At 38.4% G+C, this 17,834-nt stretch overlaps 1 protein-coding gene across 4 annotated transcripts in view; it reads left to right on the forward strand.

Moving 5' to 3' along the window:
- LOC132096234 (complement C1q tumor necrosis factor-related protein 6-like) overlaps positions 1-17,834 on the forward strand; it is a 59,100-nt gene that overhangs the window by 17,022 nt on the left and 24,244 nt on the right. Inside the window, exons 1-2 of one of the 4 annotated variants that reach the window (XM_059501482.1) lie at positions 16,407-16,720; positions 17,622-17,750. The exons of 1 other annotated variant lie outside the window; for it this stretch is intronic. In XM_059501482.1, the coding sequence (XP_059357465.1) occupies positions 16,477-16,720; positions 17,622-17,750 (373 nt within the window). In that variant the 5' untranslated portion in view covers positions 16,407-16,476. Of the gene's footprint in view, positions 1-16,406; positions 16,721-17,621; positions 17,751-17,834 lie in introns of those variants that run through there. 2 more of the 4 variants (XM_059501480.1, XM_059501481.1) reach the window with 2 other exon arrangements.

Genomic DNA, 17,834 nt, shown 5'->3' on the forward strand with positions numbered 1-17,834 from the left:
TTAGCTGTGCCACTTTGTCTGAGGTCCAGCAGAAAGAGTAAGGAGTGAGGGATGGGGTAACTGAGCGTTTGAATGTAGAGAAAAGCATTGTTCTTTTGGCCTTTGGTGAGCTTCAGCCACAAATTTTCACATGGATCCAGTCTGAGCTGGAAGAGCTAAAATCCACTGTGAATTGTCTGAAGAACATACTGCAGGCCACAGAGGAACAGCTGGAGCAGCTCAAAAGAAAAGGTAGCCTCCTATGTGTTACCATTTCACACACACACACACACACACACACACACACTTAGATACTGTATATATATATATATATACAGTACAGACCAAAAGTTTGGACACACCTTCTAATTCAAAGAGTTTTCTTTATTTTAATGACTATGAAAATTGTAGATTCACACTGAAGGCATCAAAACTATAAATTAACATGTGGAATTATATATGGAATTATATACATATAATAATAACAAAAAAGTGTGAAACAACTGAAAATATGTCATATTCTAGGTTCTTCAAAGTAGCCACCTTTTGCTTTGATTACTGCTTTTCACACTCTTCCAAGAGTTCCAAGAGTTGATCTATTTAAGTATAGAAGCAAAATCTGATCTTCTTTCGGATACATATGCAACCCAATTCCTCCATTTTTCCAGAAAAACATCTCTCTTTAAGTTAACAAAAAAAGTAATCTTTTCCATCATATAAATCTCTATGGTCACATCTATCCAGTCATCTAATGTCGGTCTCTCTTGTTGCAACCATTTGCGAGTGATTGCCTTCTTACTGGCTGCTAAAAGGACACCCATCAGATATTTGTTATCTACTGCAATAGTTTCTAAGTTAACACAACCAAAATACAGTAGTTTGAATTCTAGAGGTATGTCTCTTCTAAAAATATGTTCAAGAGCATCCTGTAATTCTTTCCAATATTCCTGAATATGTAGGCATTCCCAAAATATATGATAATGGTTTGCTTCATTGCATCCACAGTTTCGCCAACATTTTGAAGTGTTATTACTGTATTTGGCTGTTTGTATTGGTGTTATAAAATATCTAATAATGTTTTTCCAACAATACTCCTTCCAATTTAGTGACCTAGTTGATTTCCACTGAAATTTCCATACAGTTGACCATTCTTCATCAGAAAAAAATATTCCACTTTCTGTCATCCATTTCTCTTTGATATAACTTGTAGAGTATTTTTTCATATTTATTAAGCTCTTGTATATCTGAGAGACTATCTTATATCTAATACCTGATGTATATGCTTTTTTAAGCAATTCTATTAGTGGATTAAGTTTATCTTTGAATTTCCCTTTTATTTTTTTATCATAATAACTTCGAGCCTGGAGGTATCTGTAAAAATCTTGATTTTCTAGTGAGATCTTTTCCTTCAATACGTGAAAGCTTATGATTTCACCTTTCTCAATGATTGTGCAAAAAGAAGTTATTCCCTTATTTGTCCACAACTTGAATCTATTATCCGACTGATTTGGAGTGAAGTCTGAATCATAAGCAATCCATTTAAGAATGGAAGTATATTCCAATAATTTAAATTCTTTTATCACAGATGCCCAAACATTTAAAGTAAGCTTTGTCCATGGGTCTTCTAGCGTATCTATATATTGTCTTAAATTATTATCTGCTAATATTGCTTGTACAGGGATATTCTTTGTAGTATAGTTTTCCATATCCTTCCAAGGAGCATTATAATGTGGGTCACACCAATTCACCACTGTCCTAATTTGCGCTGCTGTATAATAATCTTTTAATGAGGGAAGAGCCCACCCTCCTTTATCCTTTGGGAGCTGCAATGTTTTACTCTGGGTTTTTTCCCTTGCCAAATAAAACGTGAAAGCAATTTATCCCACTCTATGAATTGTTTTCCGGTTATTTCTAGAGGTAGGCATTGAAATAGGTAAAGATATTTTGGTAATACATTCATTTTAATTGCTTCAATCCTTGAGCTAAAACTAAAAAAGGGAATTAGATTCCATCTGGCTAAATCTTCTCTGATTTTTACAGTTAGTGGGTCAAAATTCTTTCTTTGTAATTTTTCTATATTTTTCGTCAAATGGATACCTAAATATTTAAATGACTTTGTATGCCATTTTAACAAATATGTATTTTTTATATTTACAGGGGGATTATAATTATATGAAATTATTTCCGTTTTATCAATATTTAATTTATATCCAGAAAGAGGGCCAGAACTCTGAAATTGTTTCATTAGTTGAGGCAAATACTTGGTTGGATCTCCAAGATAAATCAGTACATCATCTGCATAGCAGGCTATTTTGTGTTCCACTCCTTTTATACTGATACCTTGAATTGTTTTATCCTGTCTGATGCTTTGTACTAAGAGTTTTAAATATAGTGCAAATAATTGAGGGGACCATGGACATCCTTGTCTAGTGCCCCTTTCCAATGTAAATGATTTTGATAAATAACCATTAATCTTTATTTTTGCAGTTGGTGTATCATAGAGTGCCTGTATACTTCTAATTATATCTTTGTGAAAGCCAAATTTATGTAGAACCTTATATAGATAAGTCCAATTGACTGAATCAGAGGCTTTTTCAGCATCTAGACTTAGAATCACTGATTTTAATTTATTTTTCTTGATATAATTCATAACTTGCAGTGTACGCCTAATATTATCCTGTGTCTGCCTCTGACAGATAAAACCTGATTGATCTTGATTTATTAGGTTAGGCAGGAATTCTTCCATCCTTCTGGACATAATTGATGTGAAAAGTCTATAATCGACATTCAATATTGATAAAGGTCTATACGATCCACATTCTAGCTTATCTTTGCCATCTTTTGGAATAATAGATATAACTGCATCCTTCCAGGATGGAGGAGCTATTGCATTCTTTAGTACACAATTAAAAGTACGGACCAGAATAGGTATTAATTCCTTTTGGAATACTTTATACCACTCTCCAGTAAATCCATCCGGTCCTGGAGATTTATTAGATTTTAGTTTAGTAATAGCCCCTTTTACTTCATTTGCTGTTATTTCTGCTATCAGTGTTTTATTTTGCTCATCAGTAAGGGTAGGTAACTCCAATGTATCTAAAAAACAATCAATCTCCTGGTTTCTATCTTCTGGCATTTTAGAATATAATTTTTTATAATACCTTTCAAAAGTATTGTGAATATTTTCTTGTTTGGTTTGTATTGTATTGGTAATAGGATCCTTGACTTTGTATATAGTTTGATCTGCTTGTTGTTTTTTTAATTTCCATGCCAATATTTTCATAAATTTAGATCCATTTTCGTAGTATTTTTGCTTAGAAAACATAATTTTTTTCTCTATTTCTTGAGTATACAGCATATTAATTTCGTTTCTTGTTTTCTTCATTTGTTCTAGTATTTTTGGGGTTTGCTTGTCCTTATGTTCTTTTTCTAATAAATTTAATAGATGCTGTAATTTTTTTAACTCCTGTTGTCGAGTTTTATTTTTAATTGAGGCTAGTGCTATAATTTTACCTCTTAATACTGCCTTTGCAGCATCCCACAGTATGGGGGGTGTGACCTCTTCATTATCATTAGTTTCTAAATAAGAATGAATCTCATTTTTAATACATATTTTAAAAGAAGGATCATTAAGAAGATTCAAGTTAAGTTTCCACAAAGTATCCTTAGATTTATTATCTAGTTTTACTGTTAGGTAGATTGGGGCATGATCACTAATATCTATCGTTCCAATATCACAGCTTGTCACCCTGGTCCTATCTCTATTAAACATGAGGTAATAGTCTATCCTGGTGTAGACATTATGTGGAGGAGAAAAATGTGTATAATCCTTAGTATTCGGGTGTAGGTCTCTCCATACATCAATTATGCCAATATCATTCATCAATGTGTTAATTTTCCGATGGATGGTTTTAGAAAAAATAACCTTTTTGTTTGAAGAGTCAAGCTCAGGCTGTAAATGTATATTCAAATCACCTCCACAGATCAATATACCTTGTGTTTCAGAGGATATAATCTGAAAAATCTTTTGAAAAAAGGTGACATTACTACCTGGTGGGGCATAAATGTTAAATAAAGTAACATATGTTCCATTCATCACTCCATGAACAAAAATAAATCGGCCCTCCTTATCAGCATACTCATATTTCTTTTCAAAAATAATCTTGTTGGATATCAAGATAATAACTCCTCTTCTATGCCCTGTATGATATGAAGAATAATCGATCTGGGTAAATCCCATTCTTTTAAGTTTTTCATGCTCAGTGTTACTCAGATGCGTCTCTTGTAGATATACAATATGAGAATTTTCTTTTTTCATTTTGCTTAAGATTTTTTTCCTTTTAATTGGGTTAAGCAAACCATTCACATTGAAAGAAATTACTTTTACTTCGTTATTTGCCATGTCTGCTCAATATAACATTGCAATCTAAAGGATGATAGAAGGCGAGGCACAGTCCCTGGAGAAACAATAAACAACAAACATAACGTGCTTCCAAGATAGGGGTCAGGAACATACGACCCTGTAACAAGTTAGTAGTGGCGTCTGGCTTGGAGGGATAACCTTCTCTTCCATAGTGGTGATTGGGGCCCCCCTGTTCACCGTCTTTACATGAGATATAAGAGAACATAACTCACGTGTCCGACGTAGATATGTGCTGTCATTCAATAATACGAAAAGAGAAATTAAATTAAGATCTATCTAACAAATCAAGGACCAAAAACAGCCTTTTTCCTCTCTTTTTTTTTTAAATCGTCAGTTTCGCATTATCTTCTATATGCCTGTAGACGTTCTCTGATGTCTGTCGATCTCGGTGCCTTTCTACCTCTTGTTTTACGTTGTGAAACCGTCTCCCAAGAAGTGCGCTCTAGTTGCTCAGCGAGTGATTCAGTCAGCGATGTTTTCTCCACGTTGAACCCTCTTTTCTTCAGATCCATATACGCTTCGTCAGCTGTGTTGTAGATGTGAGTTCCATCCTCATAGAACACACGTAGCCTGGCCGGATAAGGGGTCTGGAATCGAATCTTCTTTTCTTTTAGCGCTTTTTTACCTCTGTGTATTCCTTTCTTTTTTGAAGAACCGCAGAGGGATAATCATGATCGAAGTAGATTTTTTGCTGACCCACAAATATATCCTTTTTCATCCATGCTCTCCGGATCACTTCTTCTTTCATTTTGTACCTGAGGAATTTCACTACAATCGACCTGGGTCTCGCGTTCACTCCAGGCTTAGGTGCAAGTGCTCGGTGTGCTCGGTGTGCTCTCTCCACATGCAGTTCTGCCTCCGGAGGAAAATCCAACGTGTCTCGCAGAAGTTGTTCAATGTAGTCAGTCATGGGATTTTTCTCTGCGCCTTCTGGCACGTTGTATTTCCTTATATTATCTCTTCTCGATCTACCTTCTTGGTCAATCTGTTTGCTTTCCAAATGCGATTGCATTTTTATCATTTTTTGCATTATCTCTTCCACGTTTTGCATTCGTGTTTCAGCTTCTTCAATGCGATCTTCTGCGTGACTAATTCTTTGGTTTGTCTTGTTTAATTCAGTCTTAATTTCATCCAGCTGACGATTATTCTCTTTGCGAAAGTTTTGAATCTCCTCCAAAATTCGTTCCAGATTGGTTTGCATGTTATCTGAGGGAGCTTGCTGACTGCTAGCATCTTGCTTTTGAGTTAACGCTAACGTATGTGTTGCGTCGGCTGCTTCTTGCTGTCTACCTTCAGTTTCTGGTACCTCCGTGTTAATTTTCCTACTCTTCTCTCTCGTTTCCATCGTTGTCCCACTATTATAGACTATTTTAAAAAAAGCTTATGTTTTTCTCAAGATTTAGTGGACTTTTTAATTAAATCGTCGGAGGAGGCGATGAACTACGTTGCCATTCACTCAGTCGCCGGAACCGGAAACTGCACTATTCCAATCTGAGAGGCGGGACAAACAGAAAATATTTCAAAGAGACAACAGGGAGGAATAAATAAATAAATAAATACTGAGAAAATCGCATTTTAAGTTGTTCAAATTAAATTTACTAAATATCTTCATGGAACATGATCTTTACTCAAAATCCTAATGATTTTTGGCATAAAAGAAAAATCGATAATTTTGACCCATACAATGTTTTTTTGGCTATTGATAATAATATACCCCAGCGGCTTAAGACCCTTTGGACCAGGGTCACATATGTTCTACATTGAGAACCTATGTAAAAATGAAAACAATGGGAAGAAGCTTTCAGCTGTGCCTACATTCACTCCTCCCACAATTCCTGCCGACGTGAGTCTTGAACTTGCAACCTTTGGATTACATGTCCAAATCTCCAACAATAAGGCCATGATTTTCCATAATCTGACATGATAATCTTACTAAAATCATGAATCTCAAAGTCACTAACATGTCTTTTTGCTTGCAAGACTAATATTTTATTCTGTTATGTTTTCATGTGCATGAAAATTACACTCAAGTGTAAACTGTTCCAGGATCAACATCCTTGTTGATCCTGGAACAACATTCCAAGCAACCAATCAGAATTGGTGTATAAATTTACATGAAATGCTTGGTTTAAATCTTATGACCAGCGTTATGTGCTTTCCTTATCTTGTAATTCAACTATCATTTCCTCCTGATTTTAGTGATAAATTATGGGTAGGTTTAGGTTTAGGCCTATTAATGTAAAGATGGTCTTAGAGGCCAGACCTTTTACAGTATGGGGATTCCTTGCTCTATCTCTCCATCAATCTACTATAAAAAGTTCGAAGACCCTGGTCTTAACATTTCTTACTATAACATTATATAATACAGGCTTTTCAACATTTTTACGCTGTTATTTTCTTTGCGTGCATTATTGGGGCAAGTTACTTTTAAAAGTAATACATTACAATATTGCATTACTCCCTAAAATTAGTAACTCATTACATTACTTACTTTTTATGGAAAGTAATGAATTACATACCTTTTGCATTATTTTTTAAATATGAGCAGGGCTTTATGATTTTAATGTAATATGTTCTGTTTATAGAAAATGTAAAAGCCCTATATACACACCAAAATGTGTAATGAATAAACCTCATGCTGGAGAAAAAGTAAATTCATGTCTGTACAATAGAAAACAGAAGAAAAAGGTTCAACACTCTTCAGCAATAAAAAACAAAAAACAAAAACAATGAAGCACAATTGTTAGTTTATCAAAAGTAATTTTTGCCTATTAGTATGGTTGAATTGGATCATCTTTTTTATAAACTGTGTCTATGTCCAATGAATACTTTTTGTGACATATTTACTGTTCTCTTAAAGTCACTGTTTTACAATTCAGTTAGATGGCTTAACAAAGGGACAACACATTATTCACAAAATAAATAAATTAATTTTCACTTTCAACACAATAGTGTTGTGATCTCTTTAAATATGGATCACAAAAACTGTCTTAAGTGTCAATTTTTCAAAATTAAGATTTATACATCACCTGAAAGCTGAATAAATAAGCTTTCAATTAATGTATGGCTTGTTAGGACATGGCAATATTTGGCTGAGATACAACTACTTGAAAATCTGGAATCTGAGGGTGCAAAAAATAATAAATAAATAAATACTGAGAAAATCGCATTTTAAGTTGTTCAAATTAAATTTACAAAATATCTTCATGGAACATGATCTTTACTCAAAATCCTAATGATTTTTGGCATAAAAGAAAAATCGATAATTTTGACCCATACAATGTTTTTTTGGCTATTGATAATAATATACCCCAGCGGCTTAAGACCCTTTGGACCAGGGTCACATATGTTCTACATTGAGAACCTATGTAAAAATGAAAACAATGGGAAGAAGCTTTCAGCTGTGCCTACATTCACTCCTCCCACAATTCCTGCCGACGTGAGTCTTGAACTTGCAACCTTTGGATTACATGTCCAAATCTCCAACAATAAGGCCATGATTTTCCATAATCTGACATGATAATCTTACTAAACTCATGAATTTTAAAGTCACTAACATGTCTTTTTGCTTGCAAGACTAATATTTTATTCTGGTATGTTTTCATGTGCATGAAAATTACACTCAAGTGTAAACTGTTCCAGGATCAACATCCTTGTTGATCCTGGAACAACATTCCAAGCAACCAATCAGAATTGGTGTATAAATTTACATGAAATGCTTGGTTTAAATCTTATGACCAGCGTTATGTGCTTTCCTTATCTTGTAATTCAACTATCATTTCCTCCTGATTTAAGTGATAAATTATGGGCAGGTTAAGTTTAGGCCTATTAATGTAAAGATGGTCTTAGAGGCCAGACCTTTTACAGTATGGGGATTCCTTGCTCTATCTCTCCATCCATCTACTATAAAAAGTTTGAAGACCCCGGTCTTAACATTTCTTACTATAACATTATATAATACAGGCTTTTCAACATTTTTAACCTGTTATTTTCTTTGCCTGCATTGTTGGGGCAAGTTACTTTTAAAAGTAATACATTACAATATTGCATTACTCCCTAAAATAAGTAACTCATTACATTACTTACTTTTTATGGAAAGTAATGAATTACATACCTTTTGCATTATTTTTTAAATATGAGCAGGGCTTTATGATTTTAATGTAATACGTTCTGTTTATAGAAAATGTAAAAGCCCTACACACCAAAAAGTGTAATGAATAAACCTCATGCTGGAGGAAAAGTAAATTCATGTCTGTACAATAGAAAACAGAAGAAAAAGGTTCAACACTCTTCAGCAATAAAAAACAAAAAACAAAAACAATGAAGCACAAGTGTTAGTTTATCAAAAGTAATTTTTGCCTATTAGTATGGTTGAATTGGATCATCTTTTTTATAAACTGTGTCTATGTCCAATGAATACTTTTTGTGACATATTTACTGTTCTCTTAAAGCCACTGTTTTACAATTCAGTTAGATGGCTTAACAAAGGGACAACACATTATTCACAAAATAAATCAATTAATTTTCACTTTCAACACAATAGTGTTGTGATCTCTTTAAATATGGATCACAAAAACTGTCTTAAGTGTCAATTTTTAAAAATTTAGATTTATACATCACCTGAAAGCTTAATAAATAAACTTTCAATTAATGAATGGTTTGTTAGGACAGGACAATATTTGGCTGAGATACAACTATTTGAAAATCTGGAATCTGAGGGTGCAATAAATAAATAAATACTGAGAAAATCGCATTTTAAGTTGTCCAAATTAAATTTACTAAAATGGAATATGATCTTTACTCAAAATTCTAATGTTTTGGCATAAAATAAAAATCGATAATTTTGACCCATACAATGTTTTTTTTGGCTATTAATAATAATATACCCCAGCAAATTAAGACCCTTTGGTCCAGGGTCACATTTGTTCTACACTGAGAACCTATGTAAAAATTGTAATAATGGGAAGAAGCTTTCAGCTGTGCCTACATTCACTCCCCCCACAATTCCTGCCGGCCCGAGACTCGAACTCGCAACCTTTGGATTACATGTCCAAATCTCCAACAATAAGGCCATGACTTTCCCATAATCTGACATAATCTTACTATGATAATCTTACTAAACTCATGAATCTCAAAGTCATAACTAACATGTCTTTTTGCTTACAAGACTAATATTTTATTCTGGTATGTTTTCCTGTGCATGAAAATTACACCCAAGTTTAAACTTTTCCAGGATCAACATCCTTGTTGATCCTGGAACAACATTCCAAGCAACCAATCAGAATTGGTGTATACATTTACATGAAATGCTTGGTTTAAACCTTATGACCAGAGTTATGTGCTTTCCTTATCTTGTTATTCAACTATCATTTCCTCCTGATTTTAGTGATAAATTATGGATAGGTTTAGGTTTAGGCCTACTAATGTAAAGATGGTCTTAGAGGCAAGACCTAGAATGCAAATCTCAATCTTTTACAATATGGGGATTCCTTGCTCTATCTCTCCATCCATCTACTGTAAAAAGATTGAAGACCCTGATCTTAACATTTCTTACCATAACATTATATAATATACGTTCCTCTTCAGGAACTCGAGCTGCATTGAACGCTTTGGGGACACGCCTTTGGCAAGATCAACTCTGAATATTGTGTGCAATCTGTCCAATGGAAGGGTGTGACGTCACAGGCGGGGTGACGTAGCGACCAGGAAGCTATAAAGGCACGTGCCATGCAGCTGACTTCAGCTTTGCGCCTTTCAGCAAGCGCTCTGTGTGTGCATGTCTAAAGTCTGTCTTGTGAGTCTTATTTGCTGTTGTCTGTCCAATAAAACAACATAATGCCAAAAAGCAAAGCTAAGACACGACATTTGAAGGCCGATTTCAGATCGCGTTATAGATTGTGTGTTCCTCTCTGCCCGCGCTACATTACGGGTGGGGATACACACAGGCTATGCGTGGTTTGCCTGGGATTGCAGAGAAAAAATCTGAACCACAGAAAAGTAAATTAGATGAACGCTTTCTGCGGCCGAGGCAACCACCACCATCCTGGAGCCTTCCCTTTTTTCCCGATCTCCATTAAGAGATAGCAAGATCGTGGAACCACCCTTATTCCACCTGTCTCTTCGGCCCCGACTCTGAATACTATGGCAATGTCGCGGGGCTCGATAAGCGATGGTACAGAGCGATGCCCCGGCTCGAGCAGACGCTTGCGAGCTATCTATGTGGCAGCAGGTCAGGCGGAGGTGTGCCTTCACACTATGGCCATCCTCAAGGCATATCAAGCTGACCTGCTGAGAGATGTAGATGAGGGAGAGGGGATAAAGTCTGATGACATTGCAGAGCTTATGTCATCGATGAGCTCGTGGGTTATCTGGGTGGGAGATACCACCCAAGCAAGCTCCTCATACTGCGAGGCTCAAAAGCAGAGTGTCGAAAGCCCAAATCAGGGCAATTATCGAAGCTAGGAAGTCCTCGACAAAAAGGTCCTGCTGCAGAGGCGCAGTGACCCAGAGGGCAGCCCCCACTGGGGTAGAGTGGTGTCCACCTCAATATACGGTACCCGTCTCACCTCAGTGCCCTCTGGAGGCCGGTCTGCCAACCCTGCCAGTGTTTCAGGTCGCAGCGGTCTCCCGCGAGCGCCACTCCCAGTTATTTCCGCCCGCGAGCATAGCGGAGTACATTATTTAGCAGTGTGGAAACTACTGCCAAATGTATCTCAATGGGTCCTGCACACAGTAGAAAGAGGCTATTGCATTCAGTTCGGCTGTCCACCACCGACGTTCAATGGAGTTACACCGACAGTAGATGGCCCCCAGCAGGCTGTGGTGATGGAACAAGAAGTGAATACCCTATTAAGGAAGGTGGCCATCGAGGTGGTCCCTCCTCTAGACAGGGAGTCCGGGTTTTACAGCCGGTATTTCATAGTTCCAAAGAAGGATGGGGGTTGCGTCTGATCTTAGACTTACGTCATCTAAACCTCTCAGTAATGTCACTAGAGTTCAAAATGCTCACTATCTGGGTTTGAGACTGAACGCCAAGAAGAGTGTACTTTCTCCAGTTCAGAGAACCAACTATCTAGGCATAGTGTGGGATTTGACCACGATGCAGGCACGTCTGTCTCCTGCTCGGATCAAGTCAATCCTTACCTCAGTCAAGAGAGTCAGAGAAGGCCAGTCACTCACTGTCAAGCAGTTTCAGAGACTGTTAGGGCTTATGGCAGCTGCGTCCAACACCCTACCTTTTGGCCTCCTGCATATGAGACCCCTGCAGTGGTGGCTCAAGACCAAGGGATTTTCCCCGAGGGGGAATCCATTATGAACTATCAAGGTCACGCGGCGATGCCTTCGTGCCTTAGACATCTGGAAGAAACCTTGGTTCTTGAATCAGGGCCCAGTGCAAGGAGCTGTTGGTTGCCGTGTAACGCTAGCGACTGATGCATCCCTCACCGGTTGGGGTGCGGTCATGAGTGGCCACCCTGCCCGCGGACTGTGGAGTGGTCGCCGTCTGATATGGCACATCAATTGTCTAGAAATGGTAGTGGTGTATCGAGGATTGAGATATTTCCTCCCAGACCTGAGAGGCCGTCATGTGATGGTGCACACCATCAACACATCGGTGGTCTCTTATATCAATCACCAGGGAGGTTTGTGTTCACGCCCCTTATACAAGCTGGTATACCAGATATTCCTGTGGTCCCAGGGAAAACTCCTCTCGTTAAGAGCAGTATATATTACTGGGAGATTGAATGTGGGAGCAAACATGCTGTAGAGCCAGGGGCCAAGGCCCGGGGAATGGATGCTTCACCCTGAGGTGGTGGAGCAGATATGGCAGATATTTGGCAAAGCTCAGGAGGACCTCTTCACGACTCAAGAGACATCAAAATGTCCTCTCTGGTTCTCTCTAGTTCACCCAGCTCCACTGGGACTACATGCCATGACACAGACCTGGCCGAGGCTTCGTCTGTACGCCTTTCCCCCCATCGCTCTGCTCCCGGGAGTTCTGCCCAGTTGGTACAGTTCTTGAGTTTCTCCAAGCAGGCACTCTGCGGGGTTAACTCACTCCACCGTAAAGGTGTAAGTGGTGGCCTTAGCTGCTTACCACGTCCCTTTCAGTGGTCAGTCAGTGGGTAGACACCCCCTAGTTACACTTTTCATCTGCGGTGCGCAGAGGCTGAAACCTCCAGTACGGTCCCGTATTCCCCCGTGGGACTTGGTTGTGGTGTTAGAGGCTCTTTGTAAAGCTCCATTTGAGTCAATACAAAATATCTCAGATAGACAACTGACCCTTAAGACTGCTCTGTTACTGGCTATCACCTCTCTCAAGAGAGTTGGAGATCTTCAGGCCTACCTACTTAGACTTTGCCCCTAGTATGGCCAAAGCATTCTTATACCCTCGAGCGGGTTATGTTCCTAAAGTTCCCTCTGTTACGCCACAACCCATAGTACTGCAGGCCTTCTGCCCTCCTCCCTTTCGGGAGCCAGACCAGGAGAAGCTAAACTGTATGTGTCCAGTTTGAGCGCTGGACGCATACATCCACAGAGCTGCCCTGTGGAGAAAATCTGACCAATTGCTTGTTTGCTACGGTCCTTCTAAAAAGGGGCTTCCTGCCTCTAAGAAGACCCTTAGTCGTTGGATAGTCGAGTCTATCAATGTCTCCTATGAGTCCTCTGATCTTCCCCTTCCTTTGGGAGCCAAAGCTCACTCTACTCGGGGTAGGGCTGCCTCTAAGGCCTTTCTAGCAGGTGTGTCCCTCTTGGACATCTGCAATGCTGCAGGATGGTCCACGCCCTCTACATTTGCCAGATTTTACAATCTTGATATGTGAGCCGCTCCTGACTCTTCTGTCCTCTTGCCTTAGCGGTGCTCCTTGGATACACACGAGGCAGGGGCTTGGTAGTCTGGCAGCATTGGCATATCGTTCCCCAAAGCGTTCGACGCAGCTCGAGTTCCTGAAGAGGAAAGCCTCTAGGTTACGAATGTAACCCTAGATCCTCGAAGGAACGAGATGCTGCGTCGCTGAGCCATACTCCCGGCACCCCTGCCGGTGCTTGCTTCCCTACTCGAAGCTGAAGTCAGCTGCGTGGCATGTGCCTTTATAGCTTCCTGGTTGCTACGTCACCACGCCTGTGACATCACACCCTTCCATTGTACAGATTGCACACAATATTCAGAGTTGATCTTGCCAAAGGCGTTTCCCCAAAGCGTTCGACGCAGTGTCTCGTTTCTCAGAGGAACTAGGGTTACATTCGTAACCTAGAGGCGTTTTTTAACCTTTTGACGCTGTTATTTTCTTTGCGTGCATTGTTGGGGAAAGTTACTTTTAAAAGTAATGCATTACAATATTGCATTACTCTCTAAAATAAGTAACTCATTACATTACTTTTTATGGAAAGAAATGCATTACATTACTTTTGCATTATTTTTTTTTAAATACGAGCAGGGCCTACACACCAAAAAGTGTAATGAATAAACCTCATGCTGGAGGAAAAGTAAATTCACATCTCTACAATAGAACACAGAAGAAAAAGGTTCAACATTCTTCAGCAATAATGAAAAGAAACAAAAACAATGAAGCACAATTGTTAGATTATCTAAAGTTATTTTTGCCTATTAGTATGATTGAACTGGATCATTAAAGGAGCATTTCACCCGTGGGAACATTGATCTTCATTGAAAGTGGGTCATATATGTAGTCGAAATCTATTAAAATTTTCGAATTTGGTGCCTTTTTGACCGAGTTATTACAGAAAGTAACTTTAGGGCTCATTTGTATGGAAAACCACAACTCCCACAATGCAACACATTTGCACAGCTCCACAAGCCACTCCCACTAATCCAGAACATTGAGACATTGAGGACACAGTTAGCGATGTATGGTACTTACGTGCCACAGTAGTAAACAATGCCACAGTAAGCTTTTTGTGCATTAAAAAAGGTACTGCACAAACAGTTTACAGTTGACGTTACGTAACTTATTAACCGGAAAACATTTCGTGATAATAATGCTTGAAGAAATTGTGTACATTTCATGAAATGAATAATAAATAAAATTGAAACACTTACTTTACAGTTAGACGTCCATTTGTCCCTGCAGGCTTCGGCTGGCGTTTCCAGTTTACCTTCGGAATTCTGAAATATGTCTCCAGGACGCCTCTGTCCATATGCGGGGCGAAACTAGGATGGTTCACAACGCAAACATCCGTGTCCTTGTCTGCCTCAGACATTTCTTCGAGGAGAAATTGGCATCTTTGAAGTTCTTGGCAGCAGACGGACTCTAGCTCTGTGTCCGTAGGCGCACAACGAGAGCACAGGCACCACCAATCCGCACCAGCTCGAGCATGCCCGGGCTCCTCGGACGCGACAGGCAGGTCTCCGGCCTCGGCTGCAGCCGCCGCCTCCTCCTGTTCCTCCATCAGCCTCAGCTGCTCTGCGCTATATTGTGGCTCGTATAGATAGCCACGAACATCTGTTTCGAGCAACAGACTTTGAAAATCCTCTTCTTCCATATCATGAGTTGTTCCTCCAGCCATTCTCGTAAATCTGACTCCATAAGCGCTTGTTAGCTTAGCTACATAGCTTCCAAACAAGACGGCGAATTTTCATTTTCGTTTCTGTAAGTTTAGTCCCACCTACTGATCTGTAATAGGCCTGTAGGGTGAGTGGGTCCCACCCCCTGGAATAATAATAAGCTTGTGTTTGTAGTCTACACTTTTCAATGAATTTTGACTTCCTGCTTATTATGACGCAAAATGACGATTTTTACGTCATAATAAGCAGGAAGTAAAACACTTAAATCCTTATTTCTCCCATCTCAGGGAAAAATAAAGGGAAAATCCATGATCATTATAATATATGACTGGGTTTCTAACAATACAAAGCTAAATGCAAATGGGTGAAGTGTCCCTTTAAAGGTCAGCAGCAAAGACATTAATTAAAGAAACACTTTTCTGGAAATAGTTTTTGCTTTGCTGCTGTACCATGGGGGACTATTTTCAGGTGCTGCGTAATATCACCGCGGCTACTGCACCCATGGTACAGCAGCAAAGTTCCTTGATAATAACACGAGAATGAGAGTATAGTTCCTAGCCTATGCTAAGCTATGCTACTGCCAGACCAGGAGATCGGCTGAATGGATTCGAAAACGGTAAAACTCAACTGTTTAACTATAAGTGAGTTGAAAAATTAGCCTATTAAAAAAAAACCTAAATAAATAAAAAAGGTCAGCATTCCTTTAATAAAAAGGGGATTAGATACATTTTTGTTAACATATTTAATTTTTGCTGGTTTGCATCATATTCTGAGTTTGCATTTCACGGTTTAATTAATTTTGATGAATACTAAATCTGTTTTTTAGTGATTGGGATTTAATGCACATTCACATTTAGTCTAGGACTACATCATGTTCACACAGTGCACACAATGCCTCTGTACTTCTGATTTCTCCCAATATGGGGACAGGAGACTTGTCAGTCAATAAATGGACTTTTTTGAAAAAGTAACTTAGATATTTTCTTGTAAATTTAAAAAGTTATCTGATTACATAACTCATACTTGTAATGTGTTACCCCCAACACTGATTGTGTATAAAAGTTTTAATGTAGTTGAACTGCCGGCCAAGTGAAATATTGAAATATATATTCTTTTCTCAATATGAGTAAAACATTAATCCACATGGAATAAAATATCAAATCAGTATCAGATTGCTTTCCATTTTCCACCATAGTCTCTATACAAGCAGCCATCTTCTTGTTCTTGCAACTATTTAATGATGGTTGACAAGCCAACTTACAGTGTATTGCCACCACCAACTGGACTACTGTGCAGCACCAATGGAAAAAAATAAATAAATAAATAAAATAATTTAAATTCTACTTTCCACTACATTTATTCCTGTGTTTATCAAATCTTCCTTAAATGAACATCAACTCTTATGTTGCATTGCCTGTTTGGCCAGTTTGTCAACTATTTCCACATCCCCTGTCCTATAAAACCCATCTCTTAAAGTCCACAGACAGACGCTATCTGGCTACTGAAACTGATTTGTGTTTAGCAATCTGCATCTTCATATAGCCTAATAATGTCCTATAGCATTCTGTATCTGCTGCTGATTGTGCTGTTCAGCTGTAACTGCAGCAGTATGTCTGAGCCACAGGAGGAGAGGGAAGAACAGACTGGCAGGAGCAGACTACCTGTGGAGAGTGGTGCTGCCGGGAATCAACAGTCCTGCCTCATCACAGGCCTTTACCCACTGTTGGCAGAGCTGAGCTCCACTCTTCAGTCTTTTAAGGCCAGTTTGGAGCAGGAACAGTTTAGGAGAAAAGGTACTGTAAGGGCTGGTTCACACAGAATGCATTTCTGCTTTGAAAAAATTCAAGACACGGGATGTGGAACAGGATAAAAACATTCAGTAAGGTCGCAAGATGCAAAGTTAAACAAAAAAATTCTTACAAAAGTAGTGTAGTGCTATGAAAAAAAAGTGTTCTGTCAATGTGGGGAGCAGCCTTTTAAAGTTATACCGAATAGTAAGAATTCAAAACTTTTATGCATAGTTAAACAAATTGTAAAGCTGCCTATGTGTGCTATCGAAAACATCCTAGTAGCCACTTCTGATTTGTAATATGAGTTTGCCGTGTTCAAGTGCTTTATTGTCGAAAAGAACAGAAATCATGGTCGACAGCATATGCATTCTTGCTTGTTTCTTGGGAATATTTTATTTCACCCAAAAGGTATAGATTAGAAGATATTTAGTCAATATCTGACAGGTTTTGAATAAAAACGAAGCGTCCCATTCATTGGTAGTCATAAACATTCACAGTGCTATTTAGATATTCTGGCTGACAATTCTTAAATTTCAGTAACAAAAATGCTATTTTTGCAGTGTTCAATACATACAATATGCATTAAATGGTGAAGTATAATATGTAAATATACATGACTGTAATGGCAGGAGAAAGCAATGTAGATGTTGTGAGAAAAAAAAAAAAGTACACTACTACGGTCTACTGCTAAGTTTTTCTCCTCTGCCATATTTAAAGTTTATGGCTTGCCCAACTGTGAAACTCGGGTATTAAGAGTTTCTCAGTTGTAAATAGGACTATGGAGGCCGTTCATGTCCAATTTGTGACTAGGAAACTTGAATTTACGATCATTCAAATAGCACGTGAAGACAGCATTAGTTACAGTATTATGTTGAATCAATGTCATTTCTGATTTATCACACAGAAGAACATAACGTAGCATTTGCTGCTTCACTCGGAAACAGAGGAGATGTTGGGCCCTTCGGTACAGATGTCACACTTGTTTACCAAAATGTCTTTGTGAATGCTGGGTCACATTACAACACGGGCACTGGTATGTGGTATTTATATTATTTCATCTTGCATATTTAAATTACACTCTGAATCCTTACAGTTAAGTAATTAAGTGCAGTTATCA

Source organism: Carassius carassius, chromosome 20 (genome assembly GCF_963082965.1).
Source record: "Carassius carassius chromosome 20, fCarCar2.1, whole genome shotgun sequence".
NCBI classification, from domain to species: domain Eukaryota; kingdom Metazoa; phylum Chordata; class Actinopteri; order Cypriniformes; family Cyprinidae; genus Carassius; species Carassius carassius.